General features: G+C 55.3%; 1 protein-coding gene across 1 annotated transcript in view; it reads left to right on the top strand.

The window, feature by feature from the left end:
• LOC139247100 (collagen alpha-1(V) chain-like) overlaps positions 1-21,176 on the top strand; it is a 137,879-nt gene that overhangs the window by 94,877 nt on the left and 21,826 nt on the right. The window contains exons 30-45 of the mRNA XM_070871510.1: positions 763-870; positions 1,886-1,939; positions 3,612-3,665; positions 3,763-3,870; positions 6,536-6,589; positions 6,725-6,778; positions 7,691-7,744; positions 8,435-8,488; positions 9,736-9,843; positions 11,654-11,707; positions 12,045-12,098; positions 14,794-14,847; positions 15,014-15,067; positions 18,347-18,454; positions 18,585-18,638; positions 18,728-18,781. Coding sequence (XP_070727611.1) covers positions 763-870; positions 1,886-1,939; positions 3,612-3,665; positions 3,763-3,870; positions 6,536-6,589; positions 6,725-6,778; positions 7,691-7,744; positions 8,435-8,488; positions 9,736-9,843; positions 11,654-11,707; positions 12,045-12,098; positions 14,794-14,847; positions 15,014-15,067; positions 18,347-18,454; positions 18,585-18,638; positions 18,728-18,781 — 1,080 coding nt within the window. The remainder of the gene's footprint in view (positions 1-762; positions 871-1,885; positions 1,940-3,611; positions 3,666-3,762; positions 3,871-6,535; positions 6,590-6,724; positions 6,779-7,690; positions 7,745-8,434; positions 8,489-9,735; positions 9,844-11,653; positions 11,708-12,044; positions 12,099-14,793; positions 14,848-15,013; positions 15,068-18,346; positions 18,455-18,584; positions 18,639-18,727; positions 18,782-21,176) is intronic.

Below are 21,176 nucleotides of genomic sequence, written 5' to 3'. Positions count from 1 at the left end.
GTCGTTCGGCCCCTCGAGCCCGCTCCTCCGTTCAGTGAGATCACGGCTGATCTTTGACCTCAGCTCCACTTCCCTGCACTGTCCCCATATCCCTTCATTCCTTTAATATTCAATCATTTATCGATCTGTGTCTTGAATATACTCAAAGACTGAGCCTCCACAGACCTCTGGGGTAGAGAATTCCAAAGATTCACCACTCTCCGAGTGAAGAGATTTCTCCTCATCTCAGTCCTAACTGGCCAAGCCCTTATCCTGAGACTGTGAGCCCTGGTTCTAGACTCCCCAGCCCGGGAGAAACACCCTCCCTGCATCTACCCTGTCAAGCCCTGTAAGAATTGTGTGTGTGGTTCCTCAGTGTTCTCTGCCCAGTCTCTGCAGTGTTATCAGAGCGCTCACCTTAGACCTCAGTCAGTGTCTAAACACGCAGCTGACATTCGAAACCAGAGGCGACAGAAAGGATCTGCACCTCATAGCTTGTCAAACTGGTTGGAGGGAAGGATTACTGCAGCCACTGTTCTTGCAGCACGAGTAGTAAATACTGAGATCCAGAAGCAGATGACCATCACTACATCAGCATTTCAATACTGCGACTCCATTAATCCACTACCAGAGCCCCTGGAAATCAGACGCAGAATGAAAGAGTTTAAGAATCCTCGATCTAACAGCGGTCTGACTCTCTAAATATGGCAGTGAACACATTGGGTTGGGTTGTACACTCGAGCGACACGTTCTTCAATGTTTCTCTCTCCTTACTCCACACAGGGTGAGAAAGGGCCACAGGGACCAGCTGGACGCGATGGAATCCAGGGTCCAGTCGGTCTCCCTGGTCCGGCGGGACCTTCGGGACCACCAGGTGAAGATGGAGACAAGGTGCGAGCACAACACACCGACAGTAATGGGCCCATCCACTCAAATAGCGACAAAGGGTTTTTTATTGATTCTGGGATGTGGCCGTCGCTGGCCAGGCCGGCATTTATTGCCCATCCCTAACTGCCCATTGAGAAGGTGGTGGTGAGCCGCCTTCTTGAACCGCTGCAGTCCGTGTGGTGAAGGTGCTCCCACAGTGCTGTTAGGGAGGGAGTTCCAGGATTGTGACCCAGCGACGATGAAGGAACGGCCGATATATTTCCCAGTCAGGATGGTGTGTGACTGGGAGGGGAACTAGAAATGTGTTACACCGTGAGTGAGGGGCACTGGGAGCGAGGGAGACCGCGAGCGAGGGGCATGGGGAGCGAGGGGCACGGGGAGCGAGGGAGATGGGGAGCGAGGGGCACGGGGAGCGAAGGGCACGGGGAGCGAGGGGCACGGGGAGCGAGGGGGACCAGGAGCGAGGGGCACGGGGAGCGAGGGAGATGGGGAGCGAGGGGCACGGGGAGCGAAGGGCACGGGGAGCGAGGAAGACCGGGAGCGAGGGAGACCGGGAGCGAGGGGAGCGAGGGGAGCGAGGGCGAGGGGCACAGGGAGCAAGGGGCACGGGGAGCGAGGGGCACGGGGAGCGAGGGGCACGGGGAGCGAGGGGCACCGGGAGCGAGGGGCACCGGGAGCGAGGGGCACCGGGAGCGAGGGGCACCGGGAGCGAGGGAGACCGGGAGCGAGGGAGGCCGGGAGACCGGGAGCGAGGGGCACGGGGAGCGAGGGGTACGGGGAGCGAGGGAGATCGGGAGTGAGGGAGATCAGGAATGAGGGAGACCGGGGGGAGCGAGGGAGACCGGGAGTGAGGGAGACCGGGAACGCGGGAGACCGGGGGGAGTGAGGGAGACCGGGAACGCGGGAGACCGGGGGGAGTGAGGGAGACCGGGGGGAGCGAGGAGTGGGGGATATCGGAACGAATGGTTTTATTTGAAAGGCCAATGATGTTTGATCTTTCCTTGTTTTTCCCGATCAGGGTGAATTTGGTGATCCAGGACAAAAGGGCAGCAAAGGTGACAAGGGTGAACAGGTGAGAATGGGCATCACGAAAGGTGCATTTGATTCGGCAATATCCCAGACGGGCCCAACCAGTGCTGGCCTTGCTCAGGGGGGGTCTGGCCCCGGGGGTCTGGCCTTGCTCGGCGGTGGGGCTGTGCTCGGGGGGGGGGGGGGAGGGGGTGGGGGAGCCTGGTCCTGACCCTGGGGGTCTGCCCTTGCGCAGTGGGCATCTGGCCCCGGGGGTCTGGCCTTGCTCAGGGGGGGGTCTGGCCCCGGGGGTCTGGCCTTGCTCAGGGGGGGGTCTGGCCCCGGGGGTCGGGCCTTACTCAGGGGGGGGTCTGGCCCCGGGGGTCTGGCCTTGCTCAGGGGGGGGTCTGGCCCCGGGGGTCGGGCCTTACTCAGGGCGGTCGGACCTGGCTCGGGGGGGTCTGGCCCCGGGGGTCGGACCTGGCTCGGGGGGGTCTGGCCCCGGGGGTCGGACCTGGCTCGGGGGGGTCTGGCCCCGTGGGTCGGGCCTTGCTCGGGGGGGTCTGGCCCCGTGGGTCGGGCCTTGCTCAGGGCGGTCGGACCTGGCTCGGGGGGGTCTGGCCCCGGGGGTCGGACCTTGCTCAGGGCGGTCGGACCTGGCTCGGGGGGTCTGGCCTTGCTCGGGCTGCAGTTTTCAGTGCGTCGATCGCCGGCTGTCTGTGACTGACCACACTACGGGGAAGAGCAGATGTCACTATTTGGGCTTGCCTGCTCCATCACTCAGAGAAAACGTTTTTCAAAATAAAAATCAGGGAATGAGTCACTCTCTCTCGTGTCTGCTGAGGTAAAAGGAAGAAAGAGCTTGCATTTTGGGACGTCCCAAAACGCTTCACAGCCAATGAAGCACTTTTGAAGTGTGGTCACTGTTGTAATGTCGGAAACATCGCAGCCCATTTGTGCCCAGCAAGCTCCCACAAAAGGCAATAAGATAAATGACCAGTTCAGATAATAACCTGCTTCTGACCTAGCCCATGAAGAGTTAAAGTTCTGCACTGGGCCCCTCGGGAATGTGTCTGAATCCTGTTGTGGAAATGCTGAGGGAAAAAAGGGCCCTGAATTGATTGGAATGGGTCATTTGATCGAACTGGACATCAAGCTCTCTCTGGCTCTGTCTCCAACTCTTGGACTCAAAGGAGATAGACTTGGCTCCAAGTGTTGACAGGACTTATCCTGGCTCAGTTGGAATCCTCCTTGAAGACTTTTGACCGGGGTATTGAGTGATGATAAAGTTGCATCATTCCACGAGGTACATGTGCTGCACAGAATCCTCAGGAATGCTCAACTAGTTCCAGCCCAATGGGAGTGTGTTCACTTGACCTGTCCATGCCACGGAACAAAGGGGATCAAATTCATCTTTGGCGGAGGCACAAAACATGCCCGTTAAGTAAGTCCACCTGATTTTCCTTCCTGTTGATGTCTGTGCACCCTCCGAGGCTGAATGTTCCCCCACGTTGCCCGAAGCTCAATGCGGGGGTGAATTTCCGCTGGGGTTCTCCCACTCACCCGCCGGAACTTTGCCAGAAGAGCCACAGAAACCCAATAAATGGTGTGATTGACCATTGACTGTCCAAGCAATCTGTAACAATCGGGAACATCAGCCCATGTACTTCAGGCTAGACCTTGTATTGGATCCAATAACTCTCACTGAAAATGTGTGTCTCATGTTCTGTTTACAGGGTCCACCTGGTCCATCGGGACCCCAAGGCCCTATAGGACAACCTGGCCCTGCCGTGAGTACAGCCCCGTGCATGGTTCCTGCGTTAGACCATTTGCTGAGTTAGTGTCCACAGGTGAGAGTTCTGATACCTTGCCTTGCTTGTGTTTTAGGGTGCTGATGGTGAGCCTGGTCCAAGAGGACAGCAAGGTCTCTTTGGCCAGAAAGGTGATGAAGGACCAAGGGGTTTCCATGGTCCTCCTGGCCCAGTTGGTCTTCAGGTAAGTTACTGAAAGTCTACCTGTTTAATACTATCTTCCTGGCTGGCACTCAAGTGTGGGAAACACGACAAGCTGCCCATTCATTTCACATCCTTTCAGTTAGTTTCTTGGTTTGGTTGAGACATCTCTGAGGACACCCAATGGAATCTGCACAATAACCAACGGCCATCCCTTCTTACTGGCTCAGGGCTGATCCTAGGAGGGAGCAGGGGATTGAAGAGGAGAATGAGATTCCAACACTGCTGGATTCTCCGGGGAAAGGGTGGGTGGGGGGTGCGGGGAACGTGTTAACGTGTTTTAAGGGGGTGAGGGGAGGTGTTTTTGGAGGTGAGGGGAGGTGTTTTTGGAGAGGTGTTTTGGGGGGGAAGGGGCAGTTGTTTTGAGGGGTGAACGGAGGTGTTTTGCGAGGGGGGTTTGGGGTGAGGAGGAGGTGTGTTCAGGGTGGGGGGGGTTTGGGGTGGGTGTGAGTGGAGGTGTTTTTGGGGTGAGGAGGGGGGGTGTTCAGGTTGGGGGGGTGTGAGCGGAGGTGTTTTTGGGGTGAGGAGCGGGGGTGTTCAGGGTGAGGGGGATTATTTTGTGGGGGTGTGAGCGGAGGTGTTTTGTGGGGGGGGGGGGGTTCGGTGGGGGGAGGGTGAGATCACCTGTCACCATGCACAGCGGATCGATAATCAATTCCAGATTTTCTCTGGGCGAAGTTTGTGATGAAATCCGGAACATGTCCAGAGAGATCGTGTTTGTTGAACGCGTTAATGATGTCACTGCACATGGCAGCTAGAGTCAATCGAACCTCACCAGCCCCGACGTGTCCCAGTTCGGGATGTAGAGGGAGGGTATGAGCGATGAGTGATCAGGAATGGGCTCTGGATGGGACGGGGTTCATGGGCCGATGGCCTGTTTTTGCTCCAGCCGTACTTATGTTCTTGTTGTAACGTTCCTTCTCCGATCACTCACTCCTGTCGCTCTTCATTGTCAACACTCCCCGTGCCCCGATCTACCCGTTTATTACTGTCAGAGACACAATACTAAACTTGTGTTATGATTGTCGGAAACGGGCAATACATTTCCGACTGCTCCAGGGTGTGTGACCACACTCGGAGCTGAATTAAAAGCTCAGTGTGACGGCCTGCCCCCATGCAGTGTCTGACCCTGCAGTGCTACAACCTGACGCATTGTCTTATTCACTGTATTAAAAACACAAGGACAAAGTATCTACTCTATATGTATTTGGAAGGAACAATGAGGAGAAGCAACATTAACTAAAGGGTACAGTTTTAAAGGGGGTGCAGGATCAGAGACAGCTGGGTGTGTACATACACAAATCTTTGACGGTGACAGGAGAAGTTGAGAAGGCTGTTAAAAAAACATATGTGGTCCCTAGCTTTATTAATGGAGGAATACAAGTGATAAAGTCACACTCAACCTTTGAAAAACACGGGTTCGGCCTCAGTTGGAGTATTGTGTTCAATTCTGTGCTCCGCACTTTAGGAAAGATGTAAAGGTCTTAGAGAGGGTGCAGGAGAGATTTACTCGAACGGTATCAGGGATGGGGGACCTCAGTGACGGAGAGAGACTGGAGAAGCTGGGGTTGTTCTCCTTGGAGCAGATTAAAGAGGAGATTAAATAGTGAAGTTCAAAATTATGAGGTGTTTTGATGGAGTAAATAAGGGGAAACTGATCCCAGTGACAGGAGGGTCAGTAACCAGAGGGACACAGATTTATGGTAATTGGCAAAAGAACCAGTGAGGGAGATGGGGAGAACGTGTTTACGCAGCGAGTTGTTGTGATCAGGAATGCGCTGCCTGAAAGGGCGGTGGGAGCAGATTCAATAGTAACTTTCAAACCAGGAATTGGATAAATACTGGAAGGGGGAAATGTGCCGGGCTGTGGGGAAAGAGCGGGGAGTGGGACTGATTGGATCGCTCTGTCACAGAGCCGGCACAGGCTCGATGGGCCCAATGGCCTCCTCCTGTGCTGTGCGATTTGATGATTCTATATCCCTGCATGATTCTTGTCAGTCCGTTGGGTAAACTCACAGCTTCCCGAGGGGGATCAAGATTCTTCAATCAACGCACTACTCTGCAGGCATTCGAGCCACACAGAGGGACTCATTGGGAAAATAAACAGGGTTAGTTTGATTTATTTGGGGCTAGATTGTGAATCTAAAATCTGCTGGGAGTCACTGTAACACCAGGGTGCAAGTCTCCAATAGATTTTGTTCAAGCCTTAACAACATAGGACTTGCGAGACAAAAATGACCAGGGTCCGGCTAGTTCACCTTGCAGCACCCTGGTTGTCACAGATACAACGGGAATGAAGTTGCTGACTTATCCCAGCCGTCGACTTTTACCAATTCACTCATGAACGGAGACTGCCAGCTGGTTCTCACTCTGTCGTTGTTTGAGAATGAGCACCTCATCGTCATTACCTTGCTGGGTGGGTTGTTCTCTCCGGGGGCTGGTGCGGGGGGGGTCCAAGGGTCGAGGGAAGCCTGATGGTTTGGGAGCAGTTAAAAGACCCCCATTTGTCCCTCCCACCCCCTCATCTTCACATCCTGTAAAGCCCACACTCGATCCCACATGGGAAATTGTGGGAAATGAGCCTGAGGGATGTTTCCCTGTTGATATACGTGGAAATAATAACCACTGCACGTTCTAATTTTTTCCAGGGATTACCTGGTCCAGCAGGTGATAAAGGTGAAACGGGTGATGTTGGCCCAATGGTGAGTGTGTGCGTCTTTGTATAATCGAGCCTCCATTGAATTCAATGAGGCTTTTTTTTCCTTATTGCAATGTGTTGGTTTTCCGGTGATGAGTGACAGTAATGTGATTGACATGTCCAATATTTCTGTTACCAGGGTCCACCAGGCCCACCAGGGCCCAGAGGCCCATCGGGTGCTCCAGGAGCAGAGGTAAGTACTCCTTCCAATATTTTATCCTCCACAGTAACCATGGTTACGCTGCAGTGAAGCGAAACTCAGCTTACCTACATTCTCAATCCTTTGTCTTTGAATCAGTCCCAAAGCTGTGCCCAGTGTTTTGACTTAGATTGTCCATCAATTTTACAACAACAACAACAGCTTACATTTATATAGTGCCTTTAACGTAGTAAAACAGCCCAAGGTGCTTCACAGGAGCGAAAATCCGACACGGAACTTGAACCCGAGCCACATGAGATATGAGAACAGGTGACCAAAAGCTTGGTCAAAGAGGGAAGTTTTAAGGAGTGCTTTGAGAAGGAGGAGAGAGAGGCGGACAGGTTTAGGGAGGGAATTCCACAGCTCAGGCCCCAGACAACTGAAGGCACGACCGCCAATGGTGGAGCGATGGAAATCAGGGATCGGCAAGAGGCCAGAATTGGAGCAGCGCAGAGATCTCGACAGGCTGGAGGAGGCTCCATTCACGGAATAAGATATAGATCCAGTTGGAAGTAAACAAGACATTTGTCCCGTCATACACTGAGAGATTGGACCAGCTGAGCTGAATCACCCTTGTGAAGCTTTGAGAGAGGGAGAGACAGAGAGACGGGATATGGGATTACAAAACAACATTCCAAAGTACTGAGATACATCAAATCCACAGACACTGTCCTGAGTAAAAGCATTTGGGAAGGACACTGTGAACAATGGCAGTGGTCATCTGCTGCGTTTATTATATGGGTGTTGTACTGGAGAGTGTGAAGATCGCACGAGCCTGACTTGAGATGGAAAGTGACAGAGCAGGCACTGTGTGTATTATATGAATCCCAGTCTTGAGAATGAAGCCTGCCCTTCAGTCCCCTGGCATGGTCTGTCTTAAAATCCAGTGTGTTCTTTCTGTTACAGGGTCCTCAAGGTCCTTCGGGAGGAATTGGTAACCCTGGATCTGTGGGCGAAAAGGTAGGCTCCTCAATTCTTCCTTCCCTTACATCAGCTTCCAAATACTGCTCCGAATGTGTGTAGAGTTATATAAATTACTGTGTCCCACTGGGACTGATGTATACACAGTTACTGTGCCTCACTGGGATTGATGTATACACAGTTACTGTGTCCCACTGGGATTGATGGATACACAGTTACTGTGTCCCACTGGGATTGATGTATACACAGTTACTGTGTCTCACTGGGGTTGATGTATACACAGTTACTGTGTCCCACTGGGATTGATGGATACACAGTTACTGTGTCTCACTGGGGTTGATGGATACACAGTTACTGTGTCCCACTGGGATTGATGGATACACAGTTACTGTGTCCAACTGGGATTGATGGATACACAGTTACTGTGTCCCACTGGGATTGATGGATACACAGTTACTGTGTCTCACTGGGATTGATGTATACACAGTTACTGTGTCCAACTGGGATTGATGGATACACAGTTACTGTGTCCCACTGGGATTGATGTATACACAGTTACTGTGTCCAACTGGGATTGATGGATACACAGTTACTGTGTCCCACTGGGATTGATGTATACACAGTTACTGTGTCCAACTGGGATTGACATGGATCACTCACAGAGGATGTCATGAAGTATTTTGGGTAGCATTTCACTAACAGCTTCAACGTGTCTCTGTTTTCCCGCAGGGTGATTCAGGTGAAGCGGGAACGCCGGGACCTCCAGGATACCTGGGAATGCCTGTAAGTGCTGGGCGCTCTTGCCTGTAATGAGTTATGTATATTTCCCTCTGTCACACCACTTGCCACATGTATCTCTCACTGCCCCCTCCCCCACCCACCTCTGTACAACAGTCTTGTTTTCTCAATTGAAAGGATTAAATTACGAAATGGAACCCAGGGGCGTGGCAGCTGAGGACAGGGTTGTATCAGCTCAAAGGATTTGTGTTGGGTCTGAGGATAACTGAATCCCTCAGCTCATCTTAGTCGAAAGTGTTAATGATTCACTCGAAGTAAACAGAGGGAATGGTCGCTGAGAGAGTCACCATCACAGTGACTGGGGCAATTCCTGCACATCCCCCCATTCCATCCCCCACCCAACCCATCACTCCATGTGAAAGAAAGAACAGAAAGCATTTCTATAGCGCCTTTACCAACCTCACAATGATCCAAAGCGCTTCACAGCCAGTGAAGTATTTTTGAAGTGTGGTCCCTGTTGTAATGTGGGAACGCAGCAGCCAGATTGCGCACAGCAAGCTCCCACAAACAGCAATGTCATTACGACCAGATCATCTGGTTTTAGTGATGTTGATTGAGGGCCAAATATTGGCCCCAGGACACCGAGGAGAACTCCCCTGCTCTTCTTTCAATAGGCCGTGGAATCTCTTAGATCCGCCCTAAAGGGCAGATGGGGCCTCGGTTTAACGTCTCATCTGAAAGAAGGCACCTCCAACATTGCAGCACTCCTTCAGTACTGCCCCTCCGACAGTGCAGCACTCCCTCAGTACTGCCCCTCCGACAGTGCAGCACTCCCTCAGTACTGCCCCTCTGACAGTGCAGCACTCCCTCAGTACTGCCCCTCCGACAGTGCAGCACTCCCTCAGTACTGCCCCTCCGACAGTGCAGCACTCCCTCAGTACTGCCCCTCCGACAGTGCAGCACTCCCTCAGTACTGCCCCTCCGACAGTGCGGCACTCCCTCAGTACTGCCCCTCCGACAGTGCGGCACTCCCTCAGTACTGCCCCTCCGACAGTGCGGCACTCCCTCAGTACTGCCCCTCCGACAGTGCAGCACTCCCTCAGTACTGCCCCTCCGACAGTGCGGCACTCCCTCAGTACTGCCCCTCCGACAGTGCGGCACTCCCTCAGTACTGCCCCTGCGACGCTCCTCCAGTATAGCACTGAAATGTGAACTCCAAGTGGATTTGTAAGAAGCCCAGCCGCCCTCGGACTCTCTGTGTGCCGTTAATGAGTTGTTTGAATCCTCCGCAGGGCCCGAAAGGCGAACGTGGTGAGAAAGGTGAATCTGGACCATCTGGCTCTGCTGGGCCTCCAGGTCCGAAAGGTCCTCCTGGTGACGATGGTCCTAAGGGCAGCCCTGTGAGTATATGAGCATTTCCAGCACCTCACACTCATCATCCTCTCCTCCTCCTTCCTATCCCTTCTCTTCATCCTCCAACCATTTTCAGTTTACCTCCGTAATTGTCCATCAATCACTGTCCCAATGCCCAGACAGTCAGGTTCCAAACTCACTGTTTCATAGACTCACAGTCTTACAGCACAGGAGGAGGCCATTCGGCCCATCGAGCCTGTGCCGGCTCTGTGAGAGAGCTATCCAATTTAGTTCCACACCCCAGTTTTTCCCCCGTAACCCTGCACATTAATCCCCTTCAAATACATCTTGGCCAATTTCCTTTTGAACGTTCCCGTGGAATCTAATTCCACCGCCCTTTCAGGGATTGTGTTCCAGATCACAACAACTCTCTGTGTGAAGACATTTCTCCTCAGTTCCCCTCTGGTTCTTTTGCCAATTATTTTAAACGATGACCTCTGGTTACCGACCCACTTGCCAGAAGAAACCGTTTCTCCCTACTTGCTCTATCAAAAGCCCTCATGAGTTTTCACACCTCTATTAAATCTCCCCTTAACCTTCTCTGCTCAACCCCCAGCTTCTCCAGTCTCTCCCCGTCACTGAACTCCCTCATCCCTGGAACCACTCTGGTCAATCTCCTCCACACCCTCTCCATGACCTTCACATCCTTCCGAAAGTGTGGTGCCCAGAATTGGACACAGTATTCCAGCTGAGGCCGGACCAGTGAATTGTGAAGGTTTAGTGTGACGTCCTTGTTTCTGTATTCAATGTCTCTATTTACAAAGCCCAGTATCCCAGACGCTTTCTGAACCACATTCTCAACTTGCCGTGCCACCTGCAAGGATTTGTGAAGGGCATCAAAATAGCACCATTGAGATTATCCTGCCTTTCCATGTTGCTTCTCCCAAACTGCACCACTTTACACTTATCTGCATTAAATTGCATCTGCCTCGTGTCTGCAAATATCACCAGTCTGTCTCTGTCTCCCTGACATCTGCTACCATCCTGCTCACTATTTACTACATAGCCAAGTTTTGCATCATCTACAAACTTGAAATTATACTCCCTGTAGCCAAGTCCAGGTCATTTATATATAACAAGAAAAGCAATGGTCCTAATACCAATCCCTGGGGGAACCCACTGCATACTTTTCTCCAGTCAGAAAACCATCTGTTCACCACTCTCTGCCTCCAATCCACAGCCAATTACATACCCAACTTACCACCATCCCTTTAATACCATGTGCTTTTATTTTCGAGTAAATCTGTTATGTGGTACTTTATCAAATACTTTTTGAAAGTCCATATATACAACATCTGCAGGGCCCTCATCAACCCTTTCTGCTCCTTCATCAAAGTCTCCTAATCACTAGTTCCTAACCTCGCTCAAAAAACACATTTTGTTTAATGCCCCAATGATTTATCTCCCGGGTTTTTGCTTACAGAAGCAGTGTCCCAGAGATTAATCTTCTATTGCTGGAGGATTGGCCACCCTATCTCAGCCCTTCACCCTTCAAAAAAAAATAATCGGGGCATTCTTATTTCAATCCATCAGGAACGGCCGCGTTTTCTCTGCTTTGCTCCGAGAAACTGAGCAGAGGATGTCTCTGCCTCCTCGCTGTGTGTAAACTGAGACGCCTCTCCCCCTTCTACTCCAACTCATTCCCCCACATGACCTCAAGGTTGTCTAACTCCTGTCTACCTCCGACAATCGTCGGGATCGCAGACACTCGTCGCAGATGTAAACTTGCTCTTCACTTGGAACTCCTCAGGATGACCAAGCACTGACCTTTTGCTCTTTTTCTCCCCCTTTCCTTAGGGACCGGTTGGTTTCCCTGGTGACCCTGGCCCTCCTGGTGAATCCGGACCTCCGGTAAGCTCAAGATTTGTTTAGTTAAGAGAGAATTGCTGCTGAGTAGAATCATTGATTAAATGTCTGCGATAAACACCTTGAGAGTATTAATCCAAGCCCTTGGGGTGAAGGATGCTCTATTTATTCCGTGTTGTGGTTTGCGGCTGATGTGACAGATGGATGCTCTCAATTTCAGCATCAAAAAGTATTGATGATTTTTTTGACATGTTTGTTCTAACACATGGAGATAGAATTGGAATTCTGCTCGTGAACTCGATGATCAAATCTGAGTAAATCTTCAAAAGGTGATGAAGCAGCCACAAGACCCTCATAACCTGGCCTTTTTCTTTCTCAACAGGGTCAAGATGGACCTTCAGGGGACAAGGGAGAAGATGGTGAACCTGGACAGACAGTGAGTTCAAAACTAATTGGCAATGGATGCTTGTTAGGGGAGAGTTAGGTTTGTAGGGGGTTGGATAACCAGCAGGTCAACTACTGAGCCATGGTCAAGAGGGGAAGGGACAACCCAATGGGATGCGGCACTGTTCAGCTCAGAATGTGCTCAGGTGGGGCACTAGTTGGGGGAGCAGTAACTTGCCTCAGTGCCCCTGGGTTACCGATAGGTCTCCTGAATTCTAGTCTGACCAAAGGGTTTGCACGAACCACGACATGTCCTGATGGGGCAGAGGGGCTGAAGGGCTCAGCATTGAGGGGAGGGGGACTTGTCTGGTACAGAGGGGAGGGGGACCTGTCTGGTACAGAGGGGAGGGGGACCTGTCTGGTACAGAGGGGAGGGGGACCTGTCTGGTACAGAGGGGAGGGGGACCTGTCTGGTACAGAGGGGAGGGGGACCTGTCTGGTACAGAGGGGAGGGGGACCTGTCTGGTACAGAGGGGAGGGGGACTTGTCTGGTACAGAGGGGAGGGGGACCTGTCTGGTACAGAGGGGAGGGGGACCTGTCTGGTACAGAGGGGAGGGGGACCTGTCTGGTACAGAGGGGAGGGGGACTTGTCTGGTACAGAGGGGAGGGGGACCTGTCTGGTACAGAGGGGAGGGGGACTTGTCTGGTACAGAGGCCTGGCCCAAAAAAATAGGATCAAAGAGCCCACACGAGCCGATCGATTTCCAGGAATGGAGTAGAGGGAAAGATCTGACCCCTAGTGGGGGGATTTTCCGGCCCTTTGTGCTCCGTTTTTCACCCCTGGAGCGGTGGCAATGGTGGCGACAATGAGGTCAGCCTCCCGCCCCACAGCGATCCTCGGCTCGGGTTTTGTGGCAGCGCGGAGCAGCATCGCCCAGAAGAGTGGCACCTGGTGTACAACGCCCCGGGTGTGTACCGCCCCGGGTGTGTGCAGCGCTCCGGGTGTGTGCAGCGCCCCGGGTGTGTGCAGCGCCAACGCCCCGGGTGTGTGCAGCGCCCCGGGTGTGTACAACGCCAACGCCCCGGGTGTGTGCAGCGCCCCGGGTGTGTACAACGCCAACGCCCCGGGTGTGTGCAGCGCCCCAGGTGTGACTCCAGCGCCCCGGGTGTGACTCCAGCGCCCCGGGTGTGTGCAGCGCCAACGCCCCGGGTGTGTGCAGCGCCCCGGGTGTGACTCCAGCGCCCCGGGTGTGTGCAACGCCCCGGGTGTGTGCAGCGCCCCGGGTGTGTGCAGCGCCCCGGGTGTGACTCCAGCGCCCCGGGTGTGTGCAACGCCCCGGGTGTGTGCAGCGCCCCGGGTGTGTGCAACGCCCCGGGTGTGTACAACGCCCCGGGTGTGTGCAGCGCCCCGGGTGTGTACAACGCCCCGGGTGTGTGCAGCACCCCGGGTGTGACTCCAGCGCCCCGGGTGTGTGCAACGCCCCGGGTGTGTGCAGCGCCCCGGATGTGTACAACGCCCCGGGTGTGTACAACGCCCCGGGTGTGACTCCAGCGCCCCGGGTGTGTGCAACGCCCCGGGTGTGTGCAACGCCCCGGGTGTGACTCCAGCGCCCCGGGTGTGTGCAGCGCCCCGGGTGTGTGCAGCGCCAACGCCCCGGGTGTGTGCAGCGCCCCGGGTGTGTACAGCGCCCCGGGTGTGTACAACGCCAACGCCCCGGGTGTGTGCAGCGCCCCGGGTGTGTACAACGCCCCGGGTGTGTGCAGCGCCCCGGGTGTGTACAGCGCCAACGCCCCGGGTGTGTGCAGCGCCCCGGGTGTGTGCAGCGCCCCGGGTGTGTGCAGCGCCCCGGGTGTGTGCAGCGCCCCAGGTGTGACTCCAGCGCCCCGGGTGTGACTCCAGCGCCCCGGGTGTGTACAACGCCCCGGGTGTGTACAGCGCCAACGCCCCGGGTGTGTACAACGCCCCGGGTGTGTACAGCGCCAACGCCCCGGGTGTGTGCAGCGCCCCGGGTGTGTACAACGCCCCGGGTGTGTGCAGCGCCCCGGGTGTGTGCAGCGCCCCGGGTGTGTACAGCGCCAGCGCCCCGGGTGTGTGCAGCGCGAGTTTTGAGGCCTGCCCGACCCGTGCCCCGACTGAGTGCCTGGGAAAGACGGCAGTCCACGCGATACCGACTGCAGTGAGGGAGGTAATGTCGTCCTAAGGCAAGTGTGATTGTTTTTTCTTTTAATTTGTTTTGCGATTTATGTTCTGGCGGCGTGGGCAATGTTTAGGGAATGTTTTTTTCAGGTTGTTTTTCTCCCCAGACATCTCTGGGAGCGCTCCTGGCCTGGCTCTTTAACTCGGGAGTTTCCCACCCTAACACCCGAGAGAGGGGTACAACGCGCCTCCCTTAGCATTGCGCCCCACACTCAGGGCCCAGCGGCCCAATGTTACTGACTGAGGTGCAAACTGTTCCTGGGCACAAACCTTACCGCCCTCCACCATTACCGCCCCGAAATCAGCAATGCCAAAAATCCAGCCCCAGTGTTGCAGACAAAATGGAGCATGAGGTGTGATGGTCACAATGTGATGGAAGGATGTGAGCGATGGATTTCGGCAAACTTCACATCCAGTGATACACGGCGCCTTGTGTAACATAATTGGAAAGGCAGGCACAAAATTGGCTCAGCTTTCTGTGAGCAGTTGTGTAACACACCAGTGTACGATACCCGAATGAAGATTCTAACGTCACCTTTCTTTTCCCAGGGTTCTCCTGGTCCAACTGGTGAGGCCGGGCCACCTGGTCCTCCAGGAAAGAGGGTGAGTGTGAAACGTCAAACAGGATTCCCGATAATCTCCACTCAAAGCCTCAGTGACGGCTCACTACACGCTGCGGCAAAATCAGCAGTGTCCATGAGTATTTGCAACAGCATGCATGATTTAAAGGCTGTACCTTTTTAAGATGTTTTTCTTTGGTGTTTTCTAGGGTCCTCATGGTCCTGCAGGTTCTGAGGGGAGACAAGGAGAGAAAGGTGCAAAGGTAAGGGAGAGAGATGCCTACACGTAGGCCATTTGGAGCTCGGAGATGTTGCACCATTTTTGTTTACCCTGGGAGCTTGACCTTATTCACCCTGATTCCTGCCATATCTCCACATCACTTAACACCATCACTTACCACATAACGATGTCTCCCATTTAAACTCTTCTCTAACTGCAAGTCTTTCACTATGCACCTTGGCCTCCTGTGACCGCCCCCATATTCTCACAGCGCTTTGTGTAGATGTTTGAGTTGTACGGTTCTGGATTCTCCAACCAGAAAATAATCCGTCCCTTCATACCTCGTCAATTCCCGTCACACTTTTAAACACCTCGAGAAAATCCGAGTTTAACCGGCTCATCTCCAGGGAATATTCACAAGTTTACTTCGACTCTCGTCATAACTCAGTCCCTTTGTCCCAGGTCCAATCCTGGTGAATCATTCCTGCACGCTCTCAAAGGCTGGGATCTCCATCCAAGGTGGGACACCCAAACTCTGACTAAAAGGGAAAGAGTTCCCATTAAACGATACTTGGATGTGCACCTGAAGTGCTGTAACCTGCAGGGCTACGGACCGAGAGCTGGGAAGTGGGATTAGGCTGGGTAGCTCTTTGTCGGTTGCGCGGACACGATGGGCCGAATGGCCTCCTCCCGTGCTGTAAATTTCTATGATTCTATGAAGAGACACTCGAATCGAACACTGGTGCTGTGATGAAAGTGACTGACTGGACGACTCTAGATTCAAAAGCCTTGATTTTGATTTGCATAATTGCTTGAGGTTTTCAGACCCGCCCGGGAACATCAGGGGCCTGTGCTCCGCTCTGTCAATGGACGTTAAAAGAGTTGCATTTCGACACTTCCTCTCGTGTCCTCAGGACATCCGAAAGCACATCACAGACAATTCATTTTTGTTAAAGTGCAGTCACTGTGGTGATGCAAAGAAACACGGCACTCAGATGATCTGTTTCGGTGACGTTGGTCGAGGGTTGAATGTTGCTCAGGAGCCGGGGGAGAACTCCCCTACTCTTCTGTTACTGCAGTTAAAACTTTCACCTCCATAATTTAATGGCTTATCCAAAAGATGGCCCCTCCAACAGTGCAGCGCTCCCTCAGTACTGCCCCTCCAACAGTGCAGCACTCCCTCAGTACTGCCCCTCCAACAGTGCAGCACTCCCTCAGTACTGCCCCTCCAACAGTGCAGCACTCCCTCAGTACTGCCCCTCCGACAATGCGGCACTCCCTCAGTACTGCCCCTCCAACAGTGCAGCACTCCCTCAGTACTGCCCCTCCGACAGTGCAGCACTCCCTCAGTACTGCCCCTCCGACAGTGCAGCACTCCCTCAGTACTGCCCCTCCAACAGTGCAGCGCTACCTGAGTACTGCCCCTCCGACAGTGCGGCACTCCCTCAGTACTGCCCCTCCAACAGTGCAGCGCTCCCTCAGTACTGCCCCTCCGACAGTGCGATGCTCCCTCAGTACTGCACTGGGAGTGTCGGCCTGGAACATGGGCTCCAGTTTGTGGAGTAGGTCATGAACCCACAACCTTCCGACTGAGAGGTGAGAGTGCTGCCCACTGAGCCAGGGCTGATGCTTGTCAAGTAGCCTGATCGTCTCCGGCCGAGGGGGCGATAACGAGGACAGCGATCCACAGCCGCCTGATCGAGCATCAAACTCCTTTGGATGATGTAAACACAACAAAGGGAAAGATGTGGACTGAGGCAGATTAATGAGTGTAAGAAATAACGGAAGGTTTGGTCAGAAGCATCTGTTGCACAGATTTACCCCTGGAACAAACAACCTTACGATTGAAGCCAAGTAGCTGGAAGTATTGTGCAATGTTTCTGCAACTCGTGTTATGGATACTGAGTGTTTGTCATCCACTGGATGGCACAATGCAAGTCATAGTTAAGGAACATCGGAACAGGAGGCCATTCAGCCCCTCGAGCCTGTTACACAGGAACAGGAGGAGGCCATTCAGCCCCTCGAGCCTGTTACACAGGAACAGGAGGAGGCCATTCAGCCCCTCGAGCCTGTTACACAGGAACAGGAGGAGGCCATTGAGCCCCTCGAGCCTGTTCCACAGGAACAGGAGGAGGCCCATTGAGCCCCTCGAGCCTGTTACACAGGAACAGGAGGAGGCCATTCAGCCCCTCGAGCCTGTTACACAGGAACAGGAGGAGGCCATTCAGCCCCTCGAGCCTGTTCCACAGGAACAGGAGGAGGCCCATTGAGCCCCTCGAGCCTGTTACACAGGAACAGGAGGAGGCCCATTGAGCCCCTCGAGCCTGTTACACAGGAACAGGAGGAGGCCCATTGAGCCCCTCGAGCCTGTTATACAGGAACAGGAGGAGGCCATTCAGCCCCTCGAGCCTGTTACACAGGAACAGGAGGAGGCCATTCAGCCCCTCGAGCCTGTTACACAGGAACAGGAGGAGGCCATTCAGCCCCTCGAGCCTGTTACACAGGAACAGATCGTGGCTGATCTGTATCTTAACTCCATTTCCCGCCTTGGTTCTGTAGTCCTTATTACCTTTCCCCAACAAAAGTCCTTCAATGTCAGTTTTGATCCCACGCTGAAGCCTCGTTCGGTGAGTTGCCGATGGAGATGCAGTTATTCACAGTGATTGTCAATGCACATTTAATATTTTCTAGTGAGCAGGGCTCTGGAGAAAGGATGAATGGCTCATATAGGAGGGGCTGAATGGCCTCATCCTGTGCTGTATCATCCGATGATTCTACGAAATGCAGGATTTTAGAGATTCTCCTCATTCCATGAATTTCCTTCACGGACCGGTTACGAGGGACTTCCGTTACTTGGAGAGACTGGAGAAGCTGGGGTTGTTCTCCTTGGAGCAGAGAAGGTTAAGGGGAGATTTGATCGAGGTGTTCAGGATTATGAAGAGTTGTGATGGAGTAAATCGGGAGAAACTGTTCCCCGGGGCAGGCGGGTCAGTAACCAGAGGGACACAGATTGACAATAATTGCCAAAAGAGCCCGAGGGGGAGATGAGGAGAATGTGTTTACGCAGCGAGTTGTTGTGATCGGGAACGCGCTGCCTGACAGGGAGCAGATTCAATAGTAACTTTCAAACCGGGAATTGGATAAATATTTGAAACGGAGAAATGTGCCGGGCTGTGGGGACAGAGCGGGGAGTGGGACTGATGGGGATCGCTCTGTCACAGAGCCGGCACAGGCTCGATGGGCCCAATGGCCTCCTCCTGAGCTGTGCGATTCGATGCCCATTGACCGATTGATCCTTCATGATGTCTCTCCTTCTCCTCAGGGTGACAGTGGTGCTGAAGGTCCTCCTGGCAAGACAGGCCCAGTGGGCCCACAAGGATCTCCAGGAAAACCTGGCTCGGAGGGACTACGAGGAATCCCAGGCCCAGTCGTAAGTAAAGGACTCCGACTCTGAACCAACAGAGTCGCTAGGATCGCTTTCTTTCAGTAACGTAATCATTTCTCTGACAACTGAGAACCTTTTGTTTGTCTAACACGCTCATTTCTTTGTTTAAACGTAGGGCGAGCAAGGTTTCCCAGGTCCACCTGGTCCCACAGGTCCACCTGGCCCAATGGTTTGTACCCACAACACTCGCATTTCAACTTGTTTCTCTGACAGGAAGTCAGCCCGATTGTGACAGTGATGTTTCTTTCTGTTTTCCAGGGCCCTCCCGGTTTGCCAGGCCTCAAGGGTGACCCTGGAACGAAGGGTGAGAAGGTACGTTTCTCAGCTGGGATCCGAGGTGAATGGTTCCCCAGGCGGTGTCACTGACTCACGCGGGTCCGCCTCCTCCCATCCCCAGGCCCGGACACGGCCATTGGTCCCCAGGCCCGGACACGGCCATTGGTCCCCAGGCCCGGACACGGCCATTGGTCCCCAGGCCCGGACACGGCCATTGGTCCCTGGGCCCGGACACGGCCATTGGTCCCCGGACACGGCCATTGGTCCCCGGGCCCGGCCACGGCCATTGGGCCCCGGGCCCGGACACGGCCATTGGTCCCTGGGCACGGACACGGCCATTGGTCCCTGGGCACGGACACGGCCATTGGTCCCCAGGCCCGGACACGGCCATTGGTCCCCGGGCCCGGACACGGCCATTGGTCCCTGGGCACGGACACGGCCATTGGTCCCCAGGCCCGGACACGGCCATTGGTCCCCAGGCCCGGACACGGCCATTGGTCCCCAGGCCCGGACACGGCCATTGGTCCCCAGGCCCGGACACGGCCATTGGTCCCTAGGCCCGGACACGGCCATTGGTCCCTAGGCCCGGACACGGCCATTGGTCCCCGGGCACGGACACCGCCATTGGTCCCCGGACACGGCCATTGGTCCCCAGGCCCGGACACGGCCATTGGTCCCTAGGCCCGGACACGGCCATTGGTCCCTGGGCACGGACACGGCCATTGGTCCCCGGGCACGGCCATTGGTCCCCAGGCCCGGACACGGCCATTGGTCCCCGGACACGGCCATTGGTCCCCAGGCCCGGACACGGCCATTGGTCCCCGGACACGGACACGGCCATTGGTCCCCGGGCACGGCCATTGGTCCCCAGGCCCGGACACGGCCATTGGTCCCTGGGCACGGACACGGCCATTGGTCCCCGGACACGGACACGGCCATTGGTCCCCGGGCACGGCCATTGGTCCCCAGGCCCGGACACGGCCATTGGTCCCTGGGCACGGACACGGCCATTGGTCCCCGGGCACGGCCATTGGTCCCCAGGCCCGGACACGGCCATTGGTCCCCAGGCCCGGACACGGCCATTGGTCCCCGGACACGGCCATTGGTCCCCAGGCCCGGACACGGCCATTGGTCCCCGGACACGGCCATTGGTCCCCAGTCCCGGACACGGCCATTGGTCCCCAGGCCCGGACACGGCCATTGGTCCCCGGGCACAGCCTTTGGTCCCTGGGCTCGGTCGTTGGTCCCCGGGCTCGGCCGTTGGTCCCTGGGCTCAGCCATTGGTCCCCGGGCTCGGCCGTTGGTCCCTGGGCTCAGCCATTGGTCCCTGGGCTCGGCCTTTGGTCCCAGGGCTCGGCCGTTGGTCCCTGGGCTCGGCCTTTGGTCCCTGGGCTCGGCCTTTGGTCCCTGGGCTCGGCCTTTGGTCCCTGGGCTCGGCCTTTGGTCCCTGGGCTCGGCCGTTGGTCCCTGGGCTCGGCCGTTGGTCCCAGGGCTCGGCCGTTGGTCCCTGGGCTCGGCCTTTGGTCCCTGGGCTCGGCCTTTGGTCCCTGGGCTCGGCCTTTGGTCCCTGGGCTCGGCCGTTGGTCCCTGGGCTCGGCCGTTGGTCCCTGGGCTCGGCCGTTGGTCCCTGGGCTCGGCCGTTGGTCCCTGGGCTCGGCCTTTGGTCCCTGGGCTCGGCCGTTGGTCCCTGGGCTCGGCCTTTGGTCCCTGGGCTCGGCCTTTGGTCCCTGGGCTCGGCCGTTGGTCCCTGGGCTCGGCCGTTGGTCCCTGGGCTCGGCCGTTGGTCCCTGGGCTCGGCCGTTGGTCCCTGGGCTCGGCCGTTGGTCCCCAGGCCCGGACACGGCCATTGGTCCCTGGGCTCGGCCTTTGGTCCCTGGGCTCGGCCTTTGGTCCCTGGGCTCGGCCTTTGGTCCCTGGGCTCGGCCTTTGGTCCCTGGGCTCGGCCTTTGGTCCCTGGGCTCGGCCGTAGGGTCCCTGGGCTCGGCCTTTGGTCCCTGGGCTCGGCCGCTCTCCGGAGCCCCTGTCGGATGCCTCACCGGCTAATAACAAGAAGAAATCGCGCCTGTGTGGAATTTTGAAAAGTTAATGGGAACTTTGGTCACAGGGTCCTCACCAAATACTGCCCATTCTTAGAACATCGGAATTAGGAGCAGGAGTTGGCCATACAGCCCCTCGAACCTGCTCCGCCATTCAATGAGATCACGGCTGATCATTGACCTCAACTCCACTTCCCTGCACTGTCCCCATATCCCTCGATTCTATCGATCTCTGTCTTGAATAAACTCAAAGACTGAGCCCCACAGCCCTCTGGGGCAGAGAATTCCAGAGATTCACCCCCCTCTGAGTGAAGAGGTTTCTGCTCATCTCAGTCCTAAATGTCCGACCCCGTATTCTGAGACTGTGACCCCTGGTTCTAGACTCCCCAGTCAGA

Source organism: Pristiophorus japonicus, unplaced genomic scaffold, assembly GCF_044704955.1.
Source record: "Pristiophorus japonicus isolate sPriJap1 unplaced genomic scaffold, sPriJap1.hap1 HAP1_SCAFFOLD_257, whole genome shotgun sequence".
Lineage (NCBI taxonomy): Eukaryota > Metazoa > Chordata > Chondrichthyes > Pristiophoridae > Pristiophorus > Pristiophorus japonicus.
The sequence above is the reverse complement of the archived record's forward strand: the minus strand, read 5'-3'. Positions and strand labels throughout refer to the sequence as shown.